The sequence below is a fragment of the Aethalodelphis obliquidens genome, unplaced genomic scaffold (genome assembly GCF_003676395.1).
Source record: "Aethalodelphis obliquidens isolate GAN/ISIS:26980383/991018 unplaced genomic scaffold, ASM367639v1 scaffold14, whole genome shotgun sequence".
In the NCBI taxonomy this organism is placed as follows: Eukaryota; Metazoa; Chordata; class Mammalia; order Artiodactyla; family Delphinidae; genus Aethalodelphis; species Aethalodelphis obliquidens.
The window spans coordinates 3,339,029-3,365,108 of NW_020837958.1; the positions used below are offsets into that span (position 1 = coordinate 3,339,029).

The following is a 26,080-nucleotide window of genomic DNA, read 5'->3' on the forward strand; positions in this document are numbered from 1 at the left end:
CCACCAGGGAAGTCCCTAAAAGCCACTTTAGTAACTTAAGTATTTAAAATGTTTCTAGGAAATTTCTCTCTAGAAACAGGTTCAAAGGGTCTCCAGTTACAGTAATGTTAAAGAGATACATTTTATATACAGAGAAACAGAAAAGTTTTCTCAAGTTATGTGAAATGTGTGCATACCATTCAAAATGTCATTAATATGGAAAGCTATAAACAGTGTTGAAGATTCCAAGAAAGAAAAGAACTATCCATTATATGTCAGTTATATCAATAATTATTTTAAAAGAACTAGTTCCAAGAATCAGAAATAGTAACCCAGTAACCCAGACCAATGATATATAATAGCAGCTTTTCCAACCACATCACATGCCAGCCCAAGGACTAACCAGCAGTTACTTAAGAGTGCTATTAGAAACATTTTTAGAAAACCTGTACACAAACATATCAAATGCAAGATTCTATGGTTCATTTGTTTGTTTCATTTGGAATATGATATAGAAAGGTGTCTCTGGTTTATATAGTGCCCTTTTGCTGGGCAGTAACAGCGAATTCCCAAGAAGGAGTAGTCTAAGCTAATCAGTATTCCCTGTACCTTGGTTGTAGACTGCACAAGGAAAGAAAGTACCAAGCAAAACCAGCTTAAAGGAAGATGAAGACAAATCTGGTCCTATTTTTATTGTTGTTCCAAATGGAAAGGAGCAACGAATGAAAGATGAGAAAGGATTAAAGGTAAGGAAGAAATAAGAATCTTCAGGAGTTTTTTGCTTGTTTGTTTTAGTTTCGTTTTGTAATCAAGAATAATTTTTCTGTCTGAAATTCATATCATTGTGAAATATCTAATAATTAACTGAATCTTTTGCTTATAAATTATATCTTGTTTCTGTAAGACTCTTTTTGGGGGTTTTTTTTGTTTGTTTTTAGAATCAAAGACTGGAAAGTAGTCATTGATTTTTTTTTTAATCAACTACACATATGTAATATACTACTCCTTTATTCTTTCTTGTACCTGACCTTAAAAGATAGACTTGGTAACTATATATGGCTAGTTTGATCATTTCGCTTTTTTTTTCTTTTTTAACATCTTTATTGGAGTATAATTGCTTTACAATGGTGTGTTAGTTTCTGCTTTATAACAAAGTGAATCAGTTATACATATACATATGTTCCCATATCTCTTCCCTCTTGCATCTCCCTCCCTCCCACCCTCCCTATCCCACCCCTCTAGGTGGTCACAAACCACCTAGCTGATCTCCCTGTGCTATGCAGCTGCTTCCCACTAGCTATCTGTTTTACGTTTGGTAGTGTATATATGTCCATGCCACTCTCTCATTTTGTCACAGCTTACCCTTCCCCCTCCCCATATCCTTAAATCCATGCTCTAGTAGGTCTGTGTCTTTATTCCCGTCTTACCCCTAGGTACTTCACGACCTTTTTTTTTTTTTCTTAGATTCCATATATATGTGTTAACATATGGTATTTGTTTTTCTCTTTCTGACTTACTTCACTCTGATGACAGACTCTAGGTCCATCCCCCTCACTACAAATAACTCAATTTCATTTCTTTTTACGGCTGAGTAATATTCCATTGTATATATGTGCCACATCTTCTTTATCCATATTCCATTGTATATATGTGCCACATCTTCTTTATCCATTCATCTGTCGATGGACACTTAGATTGCTTCCATGTCCTGGCTATTGTAAATAGAGCTGCAATGAACATTTTGGTACATGACTCTTTTTGAATTATGGTTTTCTCAGGGTATATGCCCAGTAGTGGGATTGCTGGGTCGTATGGTAGATCTATGTGTAGTTTTTTAAGGAACCTCCATACTGTTCTCCATAGTGGCTGTAACTATATACGGCTAGTTTGATCATTTCGCTTTTGATGTTGTTTTCGTTTTAGTAATCAGTTAAAACTTTTCAAAATATATACATTAGAATTTTTAAAAATTCAAACAATACCAAAAAAGTACAGAAAGTATGAAAAGCATGTCTCCCACTCCAGTCTCCCTACACAGGGAGGATGTTATGACCAGTTATTTTGTGTATTACTCCAGAAATAATAATATTCCATACCTATACAATCATATATATATAAATATATGGCCCTCGTTTTACACAGATGGGAACATGCCATACTCTTTGTTCTGAATCTTACATTTTTCTTTTAATGGTATTTGAAATATATATCTTAAAGATCATTCCATATCTACAACGCATGTATGCATTCATTCTGTTTATTGATGCATCATGTGTATGTACCTTTCTTTATCCTCAACCCACTATGTTGAACATTTAGGTTACTTATAATCTTTCACTCTTATAAACTATACTGCCATAGGCATCTTTGAATATAGGTTTTGTGCACATATGTAAGTATATTTATATTAAACTCCTAGAATAATATGTACATTTAAAATTTTGATAGATATTTCAAATTTGCCCTTTATTAAAATTGTACCAACAGTATCCACCATGTTATACAATAATAGATCATTGATTTTTCTAGTAAGAATTGCTGAAAATTCTATTCCTAGAAGATTTTCAGAGTTAAGCTTCCAGAAGTATGACAGACAGATCGAGAGTACATTTTGCATTTATACTTAATTATACATTAATCTTGGTGAATTTAAAAATATCCTATTAAACTGATTCCTGCAGCTGCTTTAAATAGAGTTCTCTACCACATTTCAGTTGAACACCTTACAGCTCCTTTTCACTGTTTTTTTTTTCAGGTGCTGAAGTGGAATTTTACTACTCCGCGGGATGAATACATTGAGCAACTAAAAACTCAGATGTCTAGCTGTGTGGCTAAATGGTTACAAGATGAGATGTTTCACTCAGACTTTCAGCATCACAACAAAGCCCTTGCTGTCATGGTTGATGTAAGTTTGCAACAAAATAAATATGCATGAATCTCAGGCATGAAAATACTGAGCCCTGTGAAATCATCGGAAGTTTGCATGAATTGAGAAGGAACTGGAATACACCATGTTCTCTGTTTTTAGAGCTTTCTTATTATCTGATAGAATAAATGACTATATGTCTATAATTTGGGGTCTTAAATGGAGGCTTAAAAATCTATCATTTTCTTTTTGCACTGCAGTAAAATTTGAGAGTTACTTGCCTAATAGAACTTAAATTTTTATAGTCTAATTTGTGAGGGTTTTGTATTGTTTTGTTTCAAGCACTTGGAGAGTGAAAAAGAGGGTGTCATTGGTTGCCTGGATCTTATCTTAAAGTGGCTTACCCTGCGGTTTTTTGACACCAATACAAGCGTCCTAATGAAAGCCCTAGAATATTTAAAATTGCTCTTCACCCTGCTGAGTGAGGAGGAGTATCATCTTACTGAGAATGAAGCATCTTCCTTCATCCCCTATCTCATCCTCAAGGTAATGTGTTGTTCTCACTTTGGAAGATTACTCAAGTTCCCAGCTACTTCAGTTCCTGTACTTTTATTCCCTCTCCCCTCTTCATTTATTGTATGATGATGATACCTTCTACCGCTCATTTTATTCTTTCAAGATGTAGTGACACACAAGGGGGTACCTTTGCTACTCAGAGAATGCATCACTTAATCATTATTTTCCTTGTTGACTAGGTCGGAGAACCAAAGGATGTCATTCGTAAAGATGTCCGTGCCATCCTGAACCGGATGTGCCTTGTCTACCCAGCCAGCAAGATGTTCCCCTTCATCATGGAAGGAACCAAATCCAAAAACTCTAAGCAGAGAGCAGGTAAAGCAACAATTTAAATAGAGCCCTAGGTCTGCAACAGTGACCTCTAAAAGAAATAATTTATAGATGAACCAGGAAATTTCTTGATTCTAACCTTCTGATTTGGACTGTGAGAGTGATGAGTTGCACACTGGTGGAGCCACAGTATCAGGTGATACAGGCACCACTCAGTACCACCCTGGTGACAAAATCAAGTGCACAGGGGCCATCTGACTCACAGGCATCTCTTTCTTCTAGGAGCCCTTGCTATAACACCACTGTTTCATTGTGTATTTTATAGAAGGCAGTAAACAAGGAAGAATTCAAGGCAGAGCCAGAATAAGATTTTAGACCTTCATGTATGCCAGGGAAAATGTATCTAGTAAAGACAGGTCTCTATGCCAAATCTCTGTTGAGTCTCCTTAATCTAGCCTTTCTCTCCCCAGAGTGCCTAGAAGAACTAGGGTGCCTGGTCGAGTCCTATGGCATGAATGTTTGCCAACCAACCCCAGGAAAAGCCTTAAAGGAGATAGCGATTCACATAGGAGACCGCGACAATGCTGTGCGCAATGCTGCCCTCAACACCATCGTTACAGTGTACAATGTACACGGGGATCAGGTGTTCAAACTGATTGGAACTGTGAGTGACTTTTCTCTGAACATTTTCAGCATGTTGTGAATTGCAGGATCACTTAGGTGTCAAGTTTCATGCCATCTCAACTCTAAGTTTTTACCACTTTTTGTTAAAATTCAGCCCATCGATATGTCCTAGAATCCATATAAACCTTTGAGGGTGTCTCTGATTACTGTAGGACATTCAGGCTGTGTTTTACTGGAAATTAGATTTTCTTTTCTGAGCATTCTCCTCATAACAATTTGCTTTAGATGAAAACTATTTTTGAATCAAGAAATCTGAGCTAGTCTGGGATTTAAATTCTGCCTGGCAATCTCCTCAGTAATTTTTAGTGCATTTATTTTCTAGTGAACAAGTACTCACTTGTATATAATGTGGATTCTGGTACCTGTCAGATCAAAAGGGTCTTGAGCTGCAGCTATGAGCCAGACTCTCCAAGCACAGAAGGTTCTGCTTTTGACTCCTTACTTCCTCTGAGCCAGTCACTACTGTGGCTGGACCTGTTCTTCACTCCAGTTACCTCTTAGTAGCACGTGTATTTACCCTGTGCTTATATATTTTTACTTGTATTAATCTTATTAAATCCTCACTACAAGGCCAGTGAAGGAAATAAAGCAGATGGGAATTTTACAGATGACCAAAAGTGAAGCTTCTTGCCCATAGTCACACAGCTAGTTAGTGGTAATACCAAAAAATGAGGACGCTTCATTTAATTCTTGACCTTTTTATTTGTAGTTATTCATAGCCTTTCCTTTTCTGTCCTTTCCTTCTTTCATATGTTCTCTTATATAGCAAGTCAGGTTTTAGCAGTAGTTGATTTTAAAATGATGTAGTGTTTTGAAAGGAAACTTACCCTACATACGAGGTTCTGTTTGCTTCGACATGAAAATGGATATTAATTCTTGGGTCTTCCATTTAGGTTTTTAATTCTCTTCATATTCTAGTAGAGGGGTGTGCTAATAAATTAAATTTGGTCTCTTTTGACAGCTTTCTGAAAAGGATATGAGCATGCTTGAGGAGAGGATTAAGCGGTCAGCAAAGAGGCCTTCTGCTGCACCAGTAAAACAGGTGGAAGAGAAACCTCAGCGCACACAGAGCATAAGCTCCAATACCAACATGCTACGCAAGGGACCAGCTGAGGACATGTCCTCCAGACTCAAGTATGTGGATGGAGATAGTTGTCTGAGAGCATCTCTGTGGACTTTGCCTTGTGTGCTTAGAGCTTATCCTGTAACATAATCTTGAGTTCTTGTAGCCATTATCATGCATGACACAGTGTCTGGGTAAATGTCTTGGAACCAAATGTTAAATCCTTCAGTCTTCATTGTCTTTGTCTCAAAACCACTTCTAAATAGTCTTGTGCCTTCTTTCACTGCTTTTCCGTGGACAGAATTATGTATCGCACTTATAGGATGTAAGTACTGCCTGCTAATTTCTCATTAGCAGGGCTCTTATATCTTTCTAACTTCTGACTTGGATTCATCCCCTCTGGAGGGCTATTGGTGTAGACTTTATAACCAGGTAGAGGGTGTCCAAGTATCCCATGAATCAAGCCTTCCCTGAAAGTCCACTGGCTAGCAGAAGTGTCAACTCAATGTCATGTGGCTAAAATATGGGCTCACCTTCTTCCTTGTGTTATGTTTGGTCGTGCACAGGTTCCTATTCATCAGATAAGGCTGAGTAAAGTGCATGCAACCCAGAATGGGCTTAGGGACTCAAAAAACTGCCTTCTAAGCAAGATAGCTCTATTTTGGATCATATCATGAGTATAATTTTAACCAATTTGAATTTGGAGACTGTGAATATCTATTGCTTGGCTGTAATGCTGGCCTGACCTGAGAGTGAATATTCCTAAAAAGAGGTGATTGACTGTCCCTCAAGTATAAAATTTACTGAACACTGCATGGGATGATGCTTATAATTAGAAAAACGTAAACACTGGTTAAATTGGTAGAAAAGAGCCAGGCAGTCTAGATATTTCTTAAATTTTTGCCCAGAAGTAGTGAGCTTTGAGTCAATATAAATATTCTTTATTATTTACTGCCCCAACTGGAATAGCGTACAAGGTTTGTTGGCTTTAGTGAACTAGAGAGAATACTTACAACTTGGCAGTACTGTAAGTACAAGTCAATCTTCTCTCTTAGGATATTCATGAACCAGTGTTGTTGCCCGTTGAAGGCACTTGCTTAGACTCAAGGACTTAAATCATTCAGGGGGGCTGAAACCAGAAGTTGAACATCTGTCTTGCAGCTTTGGGGCAGCTGGCAGTGCTACTCTTGCCCTTTGGTTAAAAAGTCTCTTTTAGTTCAGGAGCCTCCTTTTGCTTCCCTTAGCCAAGCCCGAAGCATGAGTGGGCATCCTGAGGCAGCCCAGATGGTTCGCCGAGAATTCCAGCTGGATCTAGATGAGATTGAGAATGACAATGGTACAGTCCGATGTGAAATGCCAGAACTTGTTCAGCACAAACTGGATGACATTTTTGAACCAGTCCTTATTCCTGAACCCAAGTAAGTTAACCCATTTCATTTAAGTATAAGCAGTTCATGATCCTCAGAGTGTATATGTTGAAAAGAGCTCTCTGTGCAGTTAGAACTTTTTAGAACAGATTACTCTCTGACTAATAGCAGTTCTTTACTAAAACCTGGATCTAGTGGGGAATTGCATAATTCCAACTCATTGGGATACCTTATAATAAAGATTGAATATTTTCCTTTGCTCCACTCTCTAGGATCCGGGCTGTTTCTCCACACTTTGATGATATGCACAGTAATACAGCATCCACAATCAATTTCATTATCTCCCAAGTAGCCAGTGGTGACATCAACACAAGCATCCAAGCTCTGACACAGGTAATGGAGGTATTACCCATGACAGTCATTCCACTGGTGGCTATAGAGGCTGTAATAGTGATGGTTACACACTGGTTACAGTATTAAGGGAGGCAGGCAGTGTTCAGTACCTCCCTGATGAACAAAGTGCACAGGGACCACTGCCAGGCATCACTTGCCTCACAGGATAGAGCTGTGATAGAGCCTTGCTTTTTACAGTTGCATTCTTTCACCAGAGGCTGAAAAACAGCAGTTGGTAGGAACCAGCTCTCATGGAACTTTCTTAGATTTTGGTGGGCAGAGACAAACAAATAAAATATCAGTAACTGCTGTGTAAATATAACTCAAATGGGGTGATGGGAGAGAGGGAACTAAGTACTAGTTACTTAGATTGATGGTCAGGGTTCAAGCAGAGGTCAGCTAGTACAAAAACTCTAGGGTAGGAATGACCTTGGTGTGGTCCAGGAAACAGTACAGGCCCATGTGCCTGGAACTTAGTGGTGAAAAGAGAGAATGGTACATGAGATTTGAGAGGTGGATAGAGACCAGATCATGTGGCGTTTTAAAAGCACTGAGGGAGGTTTTGGATTTTAAGTGTGATGGGAAGCCATTAGAGAATTTTGAGGAAAAAGAAGCTACATGTTTTTAAAAAACCTTTCTCTTCTTCCTCTGCTTCCCTTCCCCAACAGTCTAGTCATAAAGCCAGGAGGAGGGTAAAACAAGGTAGGCACCTACCTTGTAGCAAGGGGGTGGGAGTAGAGAGCCACAGTGGCCCAATGTTAGGGCAGTGGCCCAATGTTAGGGTCTTCAAGCCCAAACATTGTGAGGAGGCTGTCATTCAGGAGGGGTGACACACAGCCGGGAATCAGAGCCAAAGCAGAAAGAGGAAGATGTCCGTGGGGGGAGCCAGTGTGGCATGAGGAGGACATCCATGTGTGTTGGAGGGGAGCAGGGTGGCATGCGGCTGGCTCAGAATAGGGAGTCAGAGCCAAAGCAGAAGATGTGGGCCTGGGGAACAGCTGGTGGCAGAGGTGGGAGATTGGTTACAAACAAAGGGATTGGTCAAATAAATAAATATAATAAGGAAAATGGGAGCCAAGTTTCTTACTGTCAGAGAAGGGTGATACAAATATGGAAGGACAAGAAAATAGAAACTCTGGTGTTGGACCGGAATTAGATGTGTCAGTATGAACTCATGGTTTTCAATACACAGATGTAGAAATAAATATCAGTGTAAATGTATGTGCGTATGTATATATGTGGTATATAAATGTATGTTACAGATGATATGCATATATTCCCTAGCTCTTTTCACTGAGAGGACCTGAGAACAGCAACACCCCAACAGCAATGAGCACCCCCAGATCTTGTCTCCTAAATACCACTTTCCTCTAAAAGGAATAACAGGTCCTTAAGAAATGGCAGATTCCAGAGCTGAATCAGGGAAAGTACTGGATGATTCTGGAGTATCTTGTTGTGCTAGACAGCAAGGATAGGCTCAGAGAATTGTAGGGACATGTCAGAAGGACACACAGGCCAACTAGAACAGACTCCCTGTTGGAAGAGAGCACAGTTTGAACATCAAAATAAATAATAATAGTAATGAGTTATAACCCCATAAACAATACAATTTGTAAATTTATTGAATTTAATAAAATAGGAAACCACAAGTCCATGCACATATAAGCTAATTAAAAATTTGAAGAGAAATGGAATATTTAGTTTCATAGTACCTCTCCACAAAATACAAAGGACTAATATTTTAAAAGTACCCCCAAAATACAAAATACCAAGAATAATTTGACAGTAGAGAAGCCTAGCAGATAACCACCTTGAGTGATCGAAGTAAACATCATCAATCATATGACAAAATGAAATCATGTACCACCTGATAGGATCCAGTGGGAATTCTGCATTACTTCGCTGAGATTCCTGATGTCATCTATTCATGAGAAAACATCAGACAAGTGCAAATTGAGAGACATTTTCAAAATCTCAAGGTGAAGAAAGTCAAGGAAAGAATGAGGGAACTGGTCTAGAGTGCATGATTCTAGACGGGCCTTTTCACTATAAAGAACTTAATTGGGGCAACTGGAGAAAATGGGATAGAGCCTGAGGATTAGGTGGTAGTAACATCAGTATTCCTGACTTTGATCCTTATATCATGATTATGAAAGAGCATGTCTTGTTAAGAAGAAATATATGATGGGACTTCTCTGGTGGTCCAGCGGGTAAGACTCCACACTCCCAATGCAGGGGGCCCAGATTCGATACCTGATCTGGGAACTAGATCCTGCATGCATGCCACAGCTAAGTTCGCATGCTGCAACTAAGAAGCCCGCATGCCGCAACTAAGAAGTGCACATGCTACAACTAAAGATCCTGCGTGACGCAACTAAGACCCGGTGCAGCCAAAATAAATAAATGAATAAATATTTAAAAAAAAGAAATAGGCCTTCCCTGGTGGCGCAGTGGTTGAGAGTCCGCCTGCCGATGCAGAGGACACGGGTTCGTGCCCCGGTCCGGGAAGATCCCACATGCCGGTGGAGTGGCTGGGCCCGTTGAGCCATGGCTGCTGAGCCTGCGCGTCTGGAGCCTGTGCTCCTCAACGGGAGAGGCCACAACAGTGAGAGGCCCGCGTACCACACACACACAAAAAATATATATATACTCAAAAAAAAGAAATACATGCTGAAGTATCAAGAGGGTCATGGAGCATCAAACTGACAACTTGCAAATGATTCAGGATTTTAAAAAGTTCTTTTACTATACTTCCAACGTTTCTGTAATGTTTGAACTTATTTTAATTGGGGAAAAAGTCACTTCTGGCCACTCCATAGAGACCAGATTATAGGCAGGGCAAGAGTGGATTCTGGGAGGCCTGTTAGACTGTTAGGAAGCTGTGGTCGAAATTCATATGAAAGATATGTGCACTAGGACGATCATTGTGGAGAGGAAGAAAAGTGAATGGTTTCAGGGTATCTTTCAGAGGTAGAGTCCACAGGACTTGGTGATAGATTGGATATGAAATGTAAGGGAGGAGAGGAATCAATAGTAACTCCTTGCTGTTTGGCTTGAGCAACTGTGTGGATGGTGGTGCTGTGTACGGAGATGGGGAAGGATGGAGGAAGAGCAGGCTTGAGAGATTGGAAATCAAGAGATACGTCTTTGCTATGTTAGGTCTGAGCAGAAGGGCAGAACCGGAATCCCAGCACAAGGTTTTTGACGTTGCTTGACAAATAGTCTCCCCTTAACACTTTTGCTGTTGGAAGAAAACAAATGGCGGGGAGTCTGGAAAACAGCAACTTGAATGCATGCATCCCTGTTGCCTTTCTCTATCAACTTCAATCCAAACTCATTTGCCTTTTCTGAGCAGAGGAGCTGGCGGGTCTGGTGGGTAGTATCTGAAGTGTCTAAGCAAATCTCAAGCTCTGTCTGGTACACGTACAAGACTTTTTCCCATATGGGCCTAAGGAAAACCTGAGGTTCAATAGTGCAGAGCCCAGAGAAGAGGATCAAAACACCAGAAATCCTGGAGAGAGATCTCTCTTCATCTGTGGAGATCGGTAGGTGCCCTAAAGGAAGGGCAGTGGTGGCTTATGTGAGTGTTAATAGGAGTACCTGGTGTTCTCCTTTGCCCCTAAGGAACTACAGGGAGCTGAACAAAAGGGCTGAATTCACTCTCTGAGGCTGGCAAGTCTCTGACTTTTGTACCTTTAGAAACCAAACAGAAATGCCTGCTCTTGGTACTTTGCCAAACGACTGACAGCTTGCCAGTTGGTATACCACAAACCTACAAGGGCAGAAATGCTCTATCTCCCATTTATTGCCATTGTTGAGGGTTTCCAAAAGGTAGACCCAAGACTGAATCTTGAATATGTAAAGAGTAATAACATGCCTTAAGGCACCCAGTAACTGGGAAGAAGAATAAAACAAAATAACCAGAACAGCAATGTCCTGGCAAAATGAAATTGCTAACGGAGATAAGATGACCACAATGGGGAAGGGCATGGGGTGCAGAAAGATTCTTCCAAGCAAAAAAAATATGATTTTAGAGTTTTAAAAAATTGAGTAGATGGACTGAAGGAGATAATGATCACTACAGAAACGGAATTAGTGACCTGAATGACAAGAGTGACAAGATCATTCAGTGCACAAAGGACCGTCTTTTAAACAAATGATGGTGGGAAAAATGTTTATCCACATGCAAAAGAATGAAGATGGACTCTTTTTTTTTTTTTTGCGATATGCGGGCCTCTCACTGTTGTGGCCTCTCCTGTTGCGGAGCACAGGCTCCGGACGCGCACGCTCAGCGGCCATGGCTCACGGGCCCAGCCGCTCTGCGGCATGTGGGATCTTCCTGGACCGGGGCACGAACTCATGTCCCCTGCATCGGCAGGCGGATTCTCAACCACTGCGCCACCAGGGAAGCCCGAAGATGGACTTTTATACCATATGCAAAAATTAACTCAAAATGGATCAAAGACATAAATATAAGAGCTAAAACTGTAAAACTCTTAGACGAAGACATAGGGGAAGACCTTCATATAGTGATTTTGGCAGTGATTTCTTGGATATGACACCAGGCAACTAAAGAAAAAATAATTAAATTGAATTTCATCAAAGTTAAAACATTGGATGTATCAAAGGACACTATCACAAGAATGAAAAGGCAACCTATAGAATGAGAGAAAATATTTGCCAATCATATATCTGATAAAGGATTAATATCCAGAATATATAAGAACTCCTATAACTCAATGACAAAAAAACAAAACCTAGTTCAGAAATTGACAAAGGACATGAATAGACATTTCTCTAAAGAAGATACACAAATATCCAATAAGCAAGTAAAAAGATGCTCACCATCATTAGTCATTAGGGAAATATAGATCAAAACCATAATGAGATACCACTTCACACCCATTAGGATTTTTTTTTTTTTAATGGGAAATAGCAAGTGTTTGCCAGGATGTGGAGAAACTGTAATCTGTGTGTATTGCCAGTGGGAACATAAAGTAGTGTAACCATTGTGGAAAATAGTTTAGCGGTTTCTCAAAAAGTTAAACATAGAATTACAATAAGATCCCCAGATCCCCTCCTAGAAAGCAGGGATTTAAGCAAATACTTGTGCACCAATGTTCACAGCAGCATCATTCACAATAGCCAAAAGGTGGAAACAATCCAAATGTCCATCAACAGATGAACAGATAAACAAAATGTGATGTGTATATATATTTATATATACACAATGGAATATTATTCAGTCATAAAGAAGAATGAAATTCTGACACATGCTACAACATGGATGAACCTTGAAAGCATTATGCTAAATAAAATTAATCAGGCACAAAGGGACAAACATTATATGATTCCACTTATTTGCGGTACCTAGAATAGCCAAATACAGAAACTAGAATAGAGTTTACCAAGGGCAGAAGGGTTGATAGAGAGTTATTATTTAATGGGTACAGATTCTGTTTGGGGTAATGACAAAGTTCTGGAAATAGGGATGATGGTTATACAACATTGTGAATATACTTAATGTCATTGGATTGTATACTTAAAAGTGGTTAAAATGGTAAATTTTAGTTATATATATTTTACCGTAGTAAAAAAAATAAAACCCTGAGCAACAAAAAATTAAAGTACCTAGGAGTGATCAAGCAGTGTATAATATGTAAGACCTTGACAGAGAAAATTTTTAAGTTTTGTTGAATGACATCATTTTGTTGTGTTTCCAAATAAATAGAAATATACTGTGTTCTCAAGATTTAGGATTATAAAAATGCCAGCTTCTCCTCAAATAATATCTGTAAATTCAATGCCATTCCAATCAAAATCTTAAGTTTTTTTTCTGCAGTTGAGAAGCTGATTCTAAAATTTATATGGGAAATCAAAGGGCCTCAGAATAGCAAAGACAGTTTTAAGACAATTTTTTAAAATAAAAACTCAGTGGAGAGGATTTACATCACTGGGTATCAACAGTGATTATAGAGCCACTGTAATTAATTAAGTGTAGTACTGGCCCAGGGAAAAGCAGACAGACCATTGGGATGGAACAAAGAGCCCAGAAATAGAATCATATCTAAAGGAAACTTAGAGCAGAGGAGTCATTAAAAATCTCTTAACAAATGCAAAAAGTAAAAGATATACTGACCAAATTCTTTGCTGATAACCCAACAAAATTTTTAGTAAATGATATTAATATCACAAAAATATTGGCTACTTGGAAAGTATGAAACACCCTCCTAACTAACTCTTTCATCAAAAAAAAAAAAAAAAAAACTCTTAGCAGTGAAGGAAAGCATTTCACTCTACAACTATACTCTGAAGCTACTGAACTCAGAAAAATATATTGCATGAAATGCATTTATTATTGAAGAAAGGATAAAGGAACTTATACTTAGAAATTCAAAAAATAAAAAATAAATCAAAAGAAATTTGAGAGTAGGTAATAATAAAGCTAAAATTCATGAAATAGATTTTAAAGATAAATCTAAAAGCAGGTTCTTGTTAAAAAAAATTAAAATTAAAAATTCTAGCCTGATTAGAGAGCAAAAATGTAAGTATCAGGGATGAAGAAGGAACCAACCATAGATGTGGAAGAGATTTTTTTTTTTAGATAAGATAACACACATGTAACCCTGTAGAAACGTGAAACAACTGATCCCCCTCCCAAATTTTTTGAAATAACCAAGGAATTTGGGGAGAGCATTAAAAAATAAGGAAGGGGGCTTCCCTGGTGGTGCAGTGGTTGAGAGTCCGCCTGCCGATGCAGGGGACACGGGTTCGTGCCCCGGTCCGGGAAGATCCCACATGCCGCGGAGTGGCTGCCCGTGAGCCATGGCCGCTAAGCGTGCGCGTCCAGAGCCTGTGCTCTGCAATGGGAGAAGCCAAAACAGTGAGAGGCCCGCGTACCACAAAAAAAAAAAAAAAAAAAAAAAAAAGGAAGGAAACCCAGAACCTAAAAAGAAAAGACAAATTTGATCATTTAAAAATTTTAAGATTTTAATCTGGAGAAATTTACGGTATACTGTCAATAAATGAGTGTTATATTGTGGAATATATTTGCATGTGACCATATGACTGATAAAGGATTAATAGCGACAGTAAACAGAACTCTTATTAACTCTTGAGAAAAAGAGAACCTAATAGAAAAAAAACTAACTCAAGGATATGAATAGGCAAATCACAGAAGATATCCAGCTGGCCAGTAAACACATGAAAAGATGTTCAGCACCTCCCCCGCCACAGAAACGCAAATTAAAGTAACAATAGATGATCACTTATTTTATTTGTTTGTTTATTATTATTTTTTTGGCCGCACTGTGCAGCATGCGGGATCTTAGTTCCCCAAACAGGGATCAAACCCTCACCACCTGCATTGGGAGCATGGAGTCTTAACCACTGGACCACCAGGGAATTCCCAAGATAATCACTTTTAAACCATCAGAGTGACAGAAAGTAAAATGAGTAGTAAAACATACAGCTGATAGAGACGCTGAAAAAACAGTACTCTCATACATTAAACATAGAAATGTGAATTACATGTTAGTGCCTTTTTAAAGAAAGCAATATAGTAATATCTATTATACAGTAATTTAAAATGTTTCATCCTTCAGCCTAAAAAGTTAAACTCTTGGTGCATTTTTTTTTTTAATTTATTTGACGGTGCCAGGTCTTAGCAGCACGCAGGGATCTTCGTTGCCGTGTGCAGAATCTTTGTTGCAGCTCATGGGATCTTTAGTTGCGGCATGCGGGCTCTTTTAGTTGCCGCATGTGGGAATCTAGTTCCCTGACCAGGGGCCGAACCCAGACCCCCTGCATTGGGAGCATGGAGTCTTAACCACTGGACCCATGGCGAGTCCCATTGGCGCACTTTTTTTTTTTAGAAATTAAAACACAAGTACCTTGGGATATATATACACAAAGATGTTTATTGTAACATTATTTATAGTGGACAAAATATCCAAACTGGAAACATGTTGAAACAGTCAGGGAATGATTAAGTTTTGGTATGTGCACATGTGGACTGTTATGCAGCCTTTAAAAATAGAACCGTTTCTGTTGACTTTAGAGATTTTCATAATTTTCTGTTAGGAAGGCTAGATGCAGAGAAGTGTATGTACTATAAATATTCTTATGGAATAAACAGTGCCCTAAACCGTGACCCTATCTATGTGTGCATGTGTGGTTATAAATGATTCTGTGAACATGAAAGAATATATATCAGGTTGTTGATGTTAATTACCTTGGAAAAAGAGTAAGCCCCCCCTCCAAAAAAATATTTTTTTTTATTTTGCCCATGTTGAAACAGAATTGTTAAACAGTTCCAGTTATATAAAATTGTATGTGCTTATGGGTATACATGCATAAAGAAATGAAAGTAGGACCACTGGCTTCCTCAACACCAGAGGGCACTATTCACATTGCAGTCTGTATAAATGGTGACCCCTGGAGTTGTGCAGTATAGCAGCCCTGCATGAAAGGATGGTCATGAAGATTATTGGCATGATTGTCTCAGGGTGTAATTTATGTAATCATAAAAATAAAGATCTTTTTACTGTAGTGAATAGGAAATACATGTTTTTCCCATAGTAACATTTTACCATTAGTGACAACCAGTCTACTGAACCAAAAAGAACCTGGATCCAGTTGTGGGAAACCTGAGTTTTTTGTTTTTGTTTTTTTTTTTATTTATTTATTTATTTATTTATTTATTTTTGACTGTGTTGGGTCCTCGTTTCTGTGCGAGGGCCTTCTCTAGTTGCGGCAAGCAGGGGCCACTCTTCACCGTCGCGCCGCGCGGCCCTCTCACTATCGCGGCCTCTCTTGTTGTGGAGCACAGGCTCCAGACGTGCAGGCTCAGTAGTTGTGGCTCACAGGACCAGTTGCCCCGCGGCATGTGGGATCCTCCCAGGCCAGGGCTCGAACCCGTGTCCCCTGCACTGGCAGGCAGATTCTCAACCACTGCGCCACCAGGGAAGCCCGAAACCTGAGTTTTGAGTTTGAACTAAGTAGCCTGATCTTACTGAGCCTCACTTTTCTCATATGGTAAATGAAGATCTTACTCTCAGCCCTGTCTACCTCTTAGAGCTGTTGGAATGATCAAATGAGATAACAGGTATAAAAACACTCTTTTTAATAAATTAGCATTTAAACATAAGGATTATTATTCCTTAAACTAGATGGTGAGCCTCTTCGAATAGGAGCTGCAGTTAATTCACCTAATAGTCTTGCTCTGTAAATATTTGTTGAATGATTGAGTTATTTATATGTAAGGTGACTGGGTTTTTTCAAGCTAAAAAGAGCACTAGAAGTGCTTTGCTAATAAATATTACAGAGACTTACAGTGTATTCCTGCTACTTAGAAGTATGAAGCTTGGAAAATACATCTTGGATTTTTGTTATCAGATTGATGAGGTCCTGAGACAGGAAGACAAAGCAGAAGCTATGTCTGGCCATATTGATCAGTTTCTGATAGCCACGTTCATGCAGCTGAGACTCATCTACAACACACATATGGCAGATGAGAAACTGGAGAAGGATGAAATCATCAAGTTGTATAGCTGTATCATCGGCAACATGATTTCGGTAAGGACACCTCCGCAGATCATGAGCTTCCCTTCAGTCTCTCATCCCACCCAGGTTCTCAGGCCTGAGTTGGTTCAGATGTTCCAGTGAAACATGTCATGTGTGGAATTTTACATGTAAGCCATTGGCTACTTCCACTGGATGTTGGGCAACACTCCAGCTTACCTTATTGTTAGGATACTTACAGACTACCTGAAATTCTGCTTCCTGCCAGTTTCTTCATCAGTCATGGTTGGGCCTTAGCTGGCTTTTCACAGATGACTGCTCACATTAAAAATACTTTTATAACAGGAAGGAAGCACACCAATTAATTTTGGCTATTCTTGGCGGTTTGGGAGAGTGTAGTGATTTTTATTTTTTCCTAATACTCTGAATTTTTATAAATACAATATAATTATTTATTAGAATATGCCACCCATGTTTATCTTCCTTGATCTGTATATTGAGTTTCATGCCTCTCTAACACAATTATGATTGGATAGCTGTTTCAGATAGAAAGCCTTGCCCGAGAGGCCTCCACTGGAGTTCTGAAAGACCTGATGCATGGCCTCATCACCTTAATGCTGGATTCTCGAATTGAAGATCTGGAGGAAGGGCAACAGGTGATCCGCTCTGTGAACCTCTTGGTGGTGAAAGTTCTGGAGAAGTCAGACCAGACCAACATCCTGAGGTATATCTGTACTCTGAGCATTAGAGCCTGCAACACCCTCTCTTTTGTCTACCCATAGAAACCAGGAGGCACTTAAATCAGTTGTAAGCATAGGTTTGCTTAATAAGTTGATTTATTACTCTTCTCTTCCTCAAGAGAAGGTATTCCAATCTGAGACAGCAGTTAAAGCTAGTTAACAACTCAGTAAACCAGCCAGTATTATGAGTATTCTAGAGTAGGACTGTGGAGCTTGTCAGTTACCTTCTCTTCTGTGTACATTTCATGTACATTTCTTTCTTTCTTGGCTACCAGTGACAATGAAAAATAGTGACAAGCTTTACCATTTACCAAGTGGTAACTTACAAAGCTTAAATGATGTTTATTTTCTTAATGACTGTCAAGTAATCAAAGACAGTTCCTGATCCATGAGCTCTCAATTTCTTAGATAGATAAAGAATTCTTACACGTGGCTTTCTTTTTTTTCTTTTTTTTTATTTTTTATACAGCAAGTTCTTATTAGTTATCTGTTTTATACATATTAGTGTATATATGTCAATCCCAATCTCCCAATTCATACCACCCTCCGACCACTTTCCCCCCTTGGTGTCCATACGTTTGTTCTCTACATCTGTGTCTCAATTTCTGCCCTGCAACCAGTCCATCTGTACCATTTTTCTAGATTGCACATATATGTGTTAATATACGATAATTGTTTTTCTCTTTCTGACTTACTTCACTCTGTATGACAGTCTCTGGGTCCATCCACATCTCTACAAATGACCCAATTTCGTTCCTTTTTAATGGCTGAGTGATATTCCATTGTATATATGTACCACATCTTCTTTATCCATTTGTCTGTCGATGGGCATTTAGGTTGCTTCCATGATCTGGCTATTGTAATTTACACTTGGCTTTCAATTACTGATTTTAATTGGAAAGCAGGTTTGAAACTTATTAATGCTGTTGTGTTGGGTTTGTTTTCTAGCGCCCTACTTGTTTTGCTCCAAGACAGCCTGCTAGCAACAGCCAGTTCTCCCAAATTCTCAGAGCTTGTTATGAAGGTGAAGTTGAAATAATTTGATCTCTTTCTTTCAAAGTGTGGGGAAAGAGGAGTTGGAACTTACTCAAATCAGTCAAGGCACACCTGAAAAATATATTTGCTCTCCATTTTTCCCTTCCTCCAATTTATACCCCTAGCTCAGGCCTAAAAAATTCCTGGCCTCAAACAGTGAAAAGGAAGAGCTATTTTGTAAATATCTCACCAGTTCTCCTAGAATCAAAAGGCAAGAAGTTTGATGAGACAAATTTCATTTCTTATGGGGGAAAAGATATGTATAGATTTATAATATTTTGGTCTATTTTTGGAAGACTGCAAATGAACGTATCTGTAACATTATACTACTGTTATTATACTGTAATAGTGTAAAGTATTTTGTCTCCTCGGGTTAGATTTGATTAGGTAATATGAACTACTCTACTCTCGGGTACCAAACAAACCCAAGACAGAATTTCCACATTTTCTCATCGTTTAGGGCCCCATCTCTAGGGAGTGGGAAGGAGGAATGGAGATGGTCAGGTAGATGGCTTGTCACACGTTAGCCAGTGACATGGTTGAAGTAAATAAAACGGTTCGTGTTTAGCAGCTGAACTTGAAAGATGAGGTGCCACATTCATATCCCTGACCATCTTTTAGAAGTGATCCCAGAGTTTAGGGGAAATGAATGGTGACAGAGATTATCCTCATTCTTCAGTGACTCCTTCTAACTTTTGTTTCTTTTTTAAATAGTGTCTCTGGAGAATGGTTCGACTACTGCCTGATACCATCAACAGCATTAATCTGGACAGAATTCTTCTGGATATACACATTTTCATGAAGGTCTTCCCCAAAGAGAAACTAAAGCAATGCAAAAGTGAATTTCCCATAAGGACCTTAAAAACGCTGCTGCACACTTTATGCAAATTAAAAGGGCCCAAGGTGAGTGAGAACAGCAACCATTCCCAAGGGAACTTGAGAGAACGTCACAGATATGGCATCGCTGCCATTGAATGTGCACGTTTCTTCCTCAGATCCTAGACCACCTAACAATGATTGACAACAAGAATGAGTCAGAGTTGGAGGCCCACCTCTGCCGGATGATGAAGCACAGTATGGACCAGACCGGGAGCAAGTCTGATAAGGAAACAGAAAAGGGAGCATCTCGAATCGTGAGTGTCCTGACTTGAAAGACTGAGGAATGTGATCTTGTCAAAGGGATAAGCCACCGGAGCCTTTCTTTCTCAGGGCCTAAGATGAAGGCTCAGGGATTGGTCCAATCACCTTGACGTTTTCAAATATAAACTATAAGCTTGGGCTTTTTGTTCCTAAGAAAGGTTTCTGTGTCTGTGCCTAAGGTACTGGTCCCTAGATAAATCCACTGTGAGCTCTAATTAGGGAGGGACTTTCCTTATCAAGTTTAATTGAAAACCTGAGATTGTTAATGTTTCTGCTGCAGCCCCTGCAGCACTGGTGCTTCTGTTATTTGTAGGAACATACCTGGAAGGTCTGGATTTTGAGATATTTTCAGTTTTTATCCAACCACTGGTTCCTAATTAATAACTCAGGTCTAACCAATCATTCCTTCTTGTGTCTTTAGGATGAAAAATCATCAAAGGCCAAAGTGAATGATTTCTTAGCTGAGATTTTTAAGAAGATTGGCTCTAAAGAGAACACTAAAGAGGTGAGAGGGAAAGAGGTGAGAGGGAAAGGGATCTGCTTTATGGAAAAGAGTCACTAACAGCCATCCCCACCTCTTCCTTTTTCTTGTTAACCAGGGCCTAGCAGAGTTATATGAATATAAGAAGAAATATTCAGATGCTGACATTGAACCATTTCTGAAAAATTCCTCACAGTTCTTCCAGAGCTATGTTGAGAGAGGCCTTCGGGTGATTGAGATGGAGAGGGAGGGCAAAGGCCGTATTCCCATTTCAGCAGGTATGGTTTCCTCTGGTAGCTCCAGGAATAAGCTCAAAATAGCTCCTAGCATCAGCCCCTGGAGGTTTTTGATGGGTTTACATTTATGTCCGTGCACCTCAGTACTTAATGGTCACCAGTGATGCAGAGAGTAGTCAACTCTCAGTCACCTGCCTCGACCCATCGTCAGTGTCTGGCAATGGCAATGTTCTCTACCCTTCAGACAGTTCCTCCCCTGGGTTCCCAGTCCTCTGTGCTCTCTTGCTTTCTTCCTTCCTAGCTGCTATTCCCCCTTGGCCTCTCTGATAGATTCTTCCTCTCCCTGAACTCTTAATGTTGATGTCCCCCTGGATTCCGTCCATGATTATCTCTTCTTTCTTACTCTCATCCCCTTAACTAATCCATCTACTCTCATCACTTTAAATACCATTTCTATGCCAGCAAAGCCCAATTTTGTCCGAGGTCCAGCTCAGGCCTCCTTCCTGATCTCTGCTGATAGATCGTGCGTGACACCTCGCTGGGTTTCTGGTATAGTAGACATCATAAACTCAGCGTGTCAAAGACTGAGCTCCTGATAACCCCCCAAAACCTGCTCCATTTGCATTTTCCTCCATCTCACTGGATGGCAACTTTGTCCTTCTAGTTTGCTCAGACCCCCAACTTCTGAGTATTCTCTTTTCCGCTGTCAGGAAATTCTTTTGGCTTTACTTAAAAAACACACAGAATCCACCCACACTTCTCATCTCCTTCACTGCCACTGCCCTGGTCTGAACAGCATCTTCTCTTACGTGGATTGCAGCGCTCTCCTGCACCGTCTCCCCGCTGCCACTCTCGCCTCCCTGTAGTCATTTCCACACATAGCATCGAAACAGCGTGCCTCAAACATTTCCAAAGGCTCTCCCTTTCACTCAGCGGAGCAAAAAGCCTTACAAGAAAGGCCTGTGAGGTCTGACATGATATGGTCCCCTGATACCTCTAGAACTGCCTCTCTCCTACTCTCTCTGACCTCTGTTCCACTTCAGCCTCACCAGCCCCCTTGCTGTTCCTGGAACGCACCAGGCGTACACCTTCTTAGGGCCTTTGCACTGGCGGTTTCTTGTGTGTAGATTGCTGTTCTCCAGGACAGTCTTTGTTTCCTCCACATCTTTGTCACTGCCTCAGTGAGGCTTCATTTAAAATTTGCAATCTACCCCTCACTGCCCCCATAGTACATAACCTCCTCTAACACACCATGTAACATAATGTTTATTAGATTAATTGTGTGATGTCCGTCTCTGCTAGAATTAAAAATCCACAAGGGTGGGAATTCCATGGCGGTCCAGTGGTTAGGACTCTGTGCTCTCACTGCTGAGGGCCTGGGTTCAATCCCTGGTCGGGGAACTAAGATCCTACAAGCTGTGTGGCAAATCAATCAGTCAATCCACAAGGGTAAAGATTTTTTGTCTGTTTTGTTGCCTGGCACGTGGTGGGCATTCAGTAGGTATTTGTTTAATATGTGAGTGAATGCTTATCCTGATGTTAAGCTGAAATATTACTGTCCCCCCAGTGAAAACGCCTATACTGGAGAGTTACTGCTCAAGGACCTAGGGACAAAAGGAAGATTTAGGAGGTGTCAGTTACAAAAGATAGCTGTCAAGAGCCTTAAACCAAAAAAAAGGCCCAACTGCTGAAGTTCCCTCATCATGCAGAGTACAGCCCTCACATTGGTCCTGCATTTAGTTCTTTCTGAGTTCGGTGAAGCTCACCTACTCTTACATTCTAAAATTTGTTTGCCTGTGAAACTGTTCCTGTGTGGTTTTCAGATTCCAGTCATGTTCTCTCTCACCATGTATCTTTCTAAGCTGCAGGGTCAATTGTATTCTCTTACATTGTTTCTTTTTGTTGCTCTTGTTTTTTCTTTGTTTTTTAATATTTTTCTAACATTTATTTATTTATTTATTTGGCTGTGCCGGGTCTTAATTGCGGCACGCAGGATCTTCGATGCCGTGTGCAGGATCTTCGTTGCAGCATGTGAGATCTTTAGTTTCGGCATGCATGTGGGATCTAGTTCCCTGACCAGGGATCAAACCCAGGCCCCCTGCATTTGGAGTGTGGAGTCTTAGCCACTGGACCACCAGGGAAGTCCCTTTGTTTTTCCAATAGTTGTTCTTGTTTTCAACACCTTAAATTACCCCTCTCCGAGACCTGGAGTCTGTTTCTTTTTTTTTTTTTGGAGTCTCTTTCTTGAAGCACAGCGAGCAGTGTCCAGTAGCCACATATGGACATCCCATCGTTGAGCTGATCAGGGTAGAGCCTCCGTTTCTCATTTCCAGAGTCCTTTCTTGTGATGTTCAACATTTGCAACACAAGCGTGTAACCCCACTGGTAACTGAATGCCTTAAAGTGTTCAGTCTTCTCTTATTGCTGCCTTTTGCATTAGTCTTCATTTTTCACCCTCTCAGAGTGTTCTCATCTCTACATTAAAAGATTCCTTTTTCCCTAGAGTAACCTCTTTTACTTTTCAGTTTACTGTTTTTCTTCGCAGTACTTTATCTTTTGACTAATATAATGCCTTTTCATTGATATCAAACTGGATATTTTAAATGCCTGCATTTTGTGATTGTTCCTTCTCAGAAATTTAGAACTGTGATGGATTTTGGTTCGGTTTGGCTTGGTTTGGTTTGGTTTTGGTTTCCCCTCTGCTGCCAGAATACTGATCTCGGATGCTCCAGTTCCTACCCCTCCTTTGTTGGGCACCGCAGTTTACCCCTCTTCCTTATGACTAGACAGTAGCCTTGAGCTCCTTGCTGTCCTCCCCAGTTTGAATAAGAGCTTTGCCCTGTGTATCACCTGGTCCAAACCTAGTCTAATTCTTGCAAACATTTAAAGTCCTTAGGGGGACTTCCCTGGTGGCACAGTGGTTCAGAATCCGCCTGCCAGCGCAGGGGGCACGGGTTCGAGCCCTGGTCTGGGAAGATCCCACATGCCGCGGAACAACTAAGCCCATGTGCCACAACTACTGAGCCTGTGCTCTACAGCCCGCGAGCCACAACTACTGAATCCTGTGCACCGCAGCTACTGAGCCCGCATGCTGCAACTACTGAAGCCTGCATGCCTAGAGCCTGTGCTCTGCAACAAGAGAAGCCACTGCAATGAGAAGCGCGGGCACCGCAATGAAGAGCAGCCCCCACTCGCCATAACTAGAGAAAGCCCGCGCGCAGCAACGAAAACCCAACACAGCCCAAAAAAATAAAGATGAAATAGCAATAATTCTTCAAAAAAAAAGTAAAATAAAATAAAGTTCTTAGGTTCTTCACTTGGGCACTTACCATATACTCAGGAGTAGCTTAGGCTCTTTGGATTGCCCAGGTCAGCTGTGGGATTATAAGAATACAACCCCTGCATAGCTCAGGATGTAGATGGATGGTCCAACTTAACATTCAGTGCCCTTCTCTATCAGTTCTGGAAGTTCTCATTAAGCGTATCTTGTATATTTAAGAGCACCCTTTATCACCAACTCCAGGTAGATTCTTGTGGATTTTTTTAGTCTTCAAGTACAGTGGTGATATTCAAGGCCCAAATTGTTCCCTTTGGTGGGAGGTTAACGAGGGCAGTCGGGGTGGGGGTGTGTATATCTGAATATTCCTTCTATATTTCCTACTTAGGCATCTCCCCCCAGATGGAAGTCACATGTGTGCCCACTCCCACAAGCACAGTGTCCTCCATAGGTAACACAAATGGAGAAGAGGTGGGACCATCTGTCTACCTGGAAAGGCTAAAAATCCTGCGACAGCGATGTGGTCTGGACAATACAAAGGTACTGCTCCTCTCCTTCTGTGTGGGGCAGGGAGGGCGGTGACCAGCAGGTCAGGGACAGGCTGGCCAGAGGAGCAGCGTTCCCAGCCTCAGTGTATGTTGCTCCAGAGCCACATCCTGACCTGATTGGACAATGTTTCTTCTTCTCTCAACAGCAAGATGACCGACCTCCGTTGACCTCTTTGCTTTCCAAACCAGCAGTTCCTACCGTTGCCTCTTCCACAGACATGCTGCACAGCAAACTCTCGCAGCTCCGGGAGTCACGGGAGCAGCACCAGCATTCAGATCTGGATTCCAACCAGACTCACTCTTCAGGAACCATGACTACATCCTCCTCCTCCACAGCTAACATTGATGACTTGAAAAAAAGACTGGAGAGAATAAAGAGCAGTCGCAAATGAAGCCGCCCCACTCCCCTGGCACCCTGCAGCTTTAGTTTACTAAACTAGGAGTCCTCATAGTTAAAGTGGCCTTGGCAGGCCTAGTGTACACAAACTGGTTGTATGTATCATACCGTGGACCTGGGGGAGGAGTCGTTGTGGCACAAGTCTTTGCACATCCTCCGCTTCTCTCCGCCAGCATCCTGCCTCTCTAGAAGACTGTCTGTGTCTTAGTTTAGTGTACAGACCTGTAAACAGCTGCCCTTCTCTCAGCTCAGACTAATTTCCATATCCTTTTTCTTTTATTTTTAATTGCTCATTTGTAAAATTGTCCTAATCTTTCCTAGCTTTTAACTATTAGAAACGCTTTACTAGTTTTCCTTTGAGTTTGTGAGCTCTTCTCCTTGTAGCCCTGAAGGGTCACTGTATTCTATATGAATGCATGGCATGATACAACTAATTTAAGAGTCTTTTATAAATAAAGTTTGCATTAACTATAACTGTGTCCCAAGATGCTCCGTATCTGGGAGTGTTGGGCAGCTCTCCATCACCTGTTCTTGGGACCAGCTGGGTATTCAGCCAGTTAGAGAAAGGTTCATAATTGCTGCTTAAGGAGCTCTACCTTTTCTTGGCTCACAGACTTGGTCCTTTCACTCCTTTGGAATAAGAGGCACTCACCTCTCCTGCTTTCTGCATGCAACTCCTAGGGGAGCAGAGAAATCTCATTCTTCCCTGTTTCGAGATTTTGGTCACGACTTCCATCCCATCATCAATCACCATGGTTCCAAGGAGCTCTTAGGCTCCCTACTACTTTTACTGCCCAAGTACATATGACATTGTGCCCAGGGATTAGCTGGGCTACAGTGGCTGTCACACCACAACTAGATTTGGGGTCATCTGACTAAAGGAGTACAGAGAGCATAGGGGCTTCCTGCCTGGTTAGCAGAGTCTCTGAATCTAGACTAACAGTTCCTTCACACTCAGTAAAGACTAGAAATAAACAGGATTCACATCTGCAATAACATTCCACAAGACCTCCTTCCACAGTCAGAAAACATTGTCCAAAGGAACTTTTCTACACCACTTTTTACTGAACTGGTGTTGTTAGAAATGAAAGGTTGATGAAAAATTAGTCCTGTATTGATTCTAGTCATGATTTTGAGATGGCTCCTGTGCTGCCTGAAATAAGAAATTAAACTTGCCTCTCTCCCTTTTAATGCACACAGGAAGTAGGCCTTCACTGAAGGGAAGATAGAGGAGTTCGTTGCTGTAGAGAAGGAACACATTTAGAAAGAATGGCTGTGCTTGGGTCTGGAATTAGCACAGCTAATTTGAAAAACCAAAGTCCAGCAGTCTTGCGAGAATGTGCGCCCTTGTTTAAAAACCAGATTTTGGGGTATTACAACTAACTTTTAATCCCTTCCCCCTGCTCTGGTTAAAGCTCAGGGCTGTCAAGATCCTGCAAGCTCACTGAGTTCCCAGTTTTACCCTGGTTTCTGGTCAACTAGGACCGAAGAATGAGGATAAGGAAC

At 40.7% G+C, this 26,080-nt stretch overlaps 1 protein-coding gene and 2 non-coding genes across 3 annotated transcripts in view; all 3 read left to right on the forward strand.

The window, feature by feature from the left end:
• Nucleotides 1-25,048, forward strand: part of CKAP5 (cytoskeleton associated protein 5) — a 107,109-nt gene extending 82,061 nt beyond the window's left edge. The window contains exons 28-44 of the mRNA XM_027114809.1: nt 600-725; nt 2,735-2,884; nt 3,188-3,391; nt 3,601-3,736; nt 4,162-4,355; nt 5,337-5,509; nt 6,683-6,856; nt 7,078-7,198; nt 16,595-16,774; nt 17,257-17,444; nt 18,409-18,484; nt 19,210-19,398; nt 19,491-19,628; nt 20,057-20,140; nt 20,235-20,394; nt 24,018-24,169; nt 24,324-25,048. Of these exons, the coding sequence (XP_026970610.1) occupies nt 600-725; nt 2,735-2,884; nt 3,188-3,391; nt 3,601-3,736; nt 4,162-4,355; nt 5,337-5,509; nt 6,683-6,856; nt 7,078-7,198; nt 16,595-16,774; nt 17,257-17,444; nt 18,409-18,484; nt 19,210-19,398; nt 19,491-19,628; nt 20,057-20,140; nt 20,235-20,394; nt 24,018-24,169; nt 24,324-24,569 (2,691 nt within the window). The 3' untranslated portion in view covers nt 24,570-25,048. The remainder of the gene's footprint in view (nt 1-599; nt 726-2,734; nt 2,885-3,187; nt 3,392-3,600; nt 3,737-4,161; nt 4,356-5,336; nt 5,510-6,682; nt 6,857-7,077; nt 7,199-16,594; nt 16,775-17,256; nt 17,445-18,408; nt 18,485-19,209; nt 19,399-19,490; nt 19,629-20,056; nt 20,141-20,234; nt 20,395-24,017; nt 24,170-24,323) is intronic.
• LOC113625258 (small nucleolar RNA SNORD67) lies at nt 3,845-3,955 on the forward strand. The gene has a single exon (XR_003434597.1). It is a non-coding gene; the product is annotated as a small nucleolar RNA SNORD67 (small nucleolar RNA).
• LOC113625259 (small nucleolar RNA SNORD67) lies at nt 7,249-7,344 on the forward strand. The gene has a single exon (XR_003434598.1). It is a non-coding gene; the product is annotated as a small nucleolar RNA SNORD67 (small nucleolar RNA).
• Nucleotides 25,049-26,080: the final 1,032 nt, after the last annotated feature.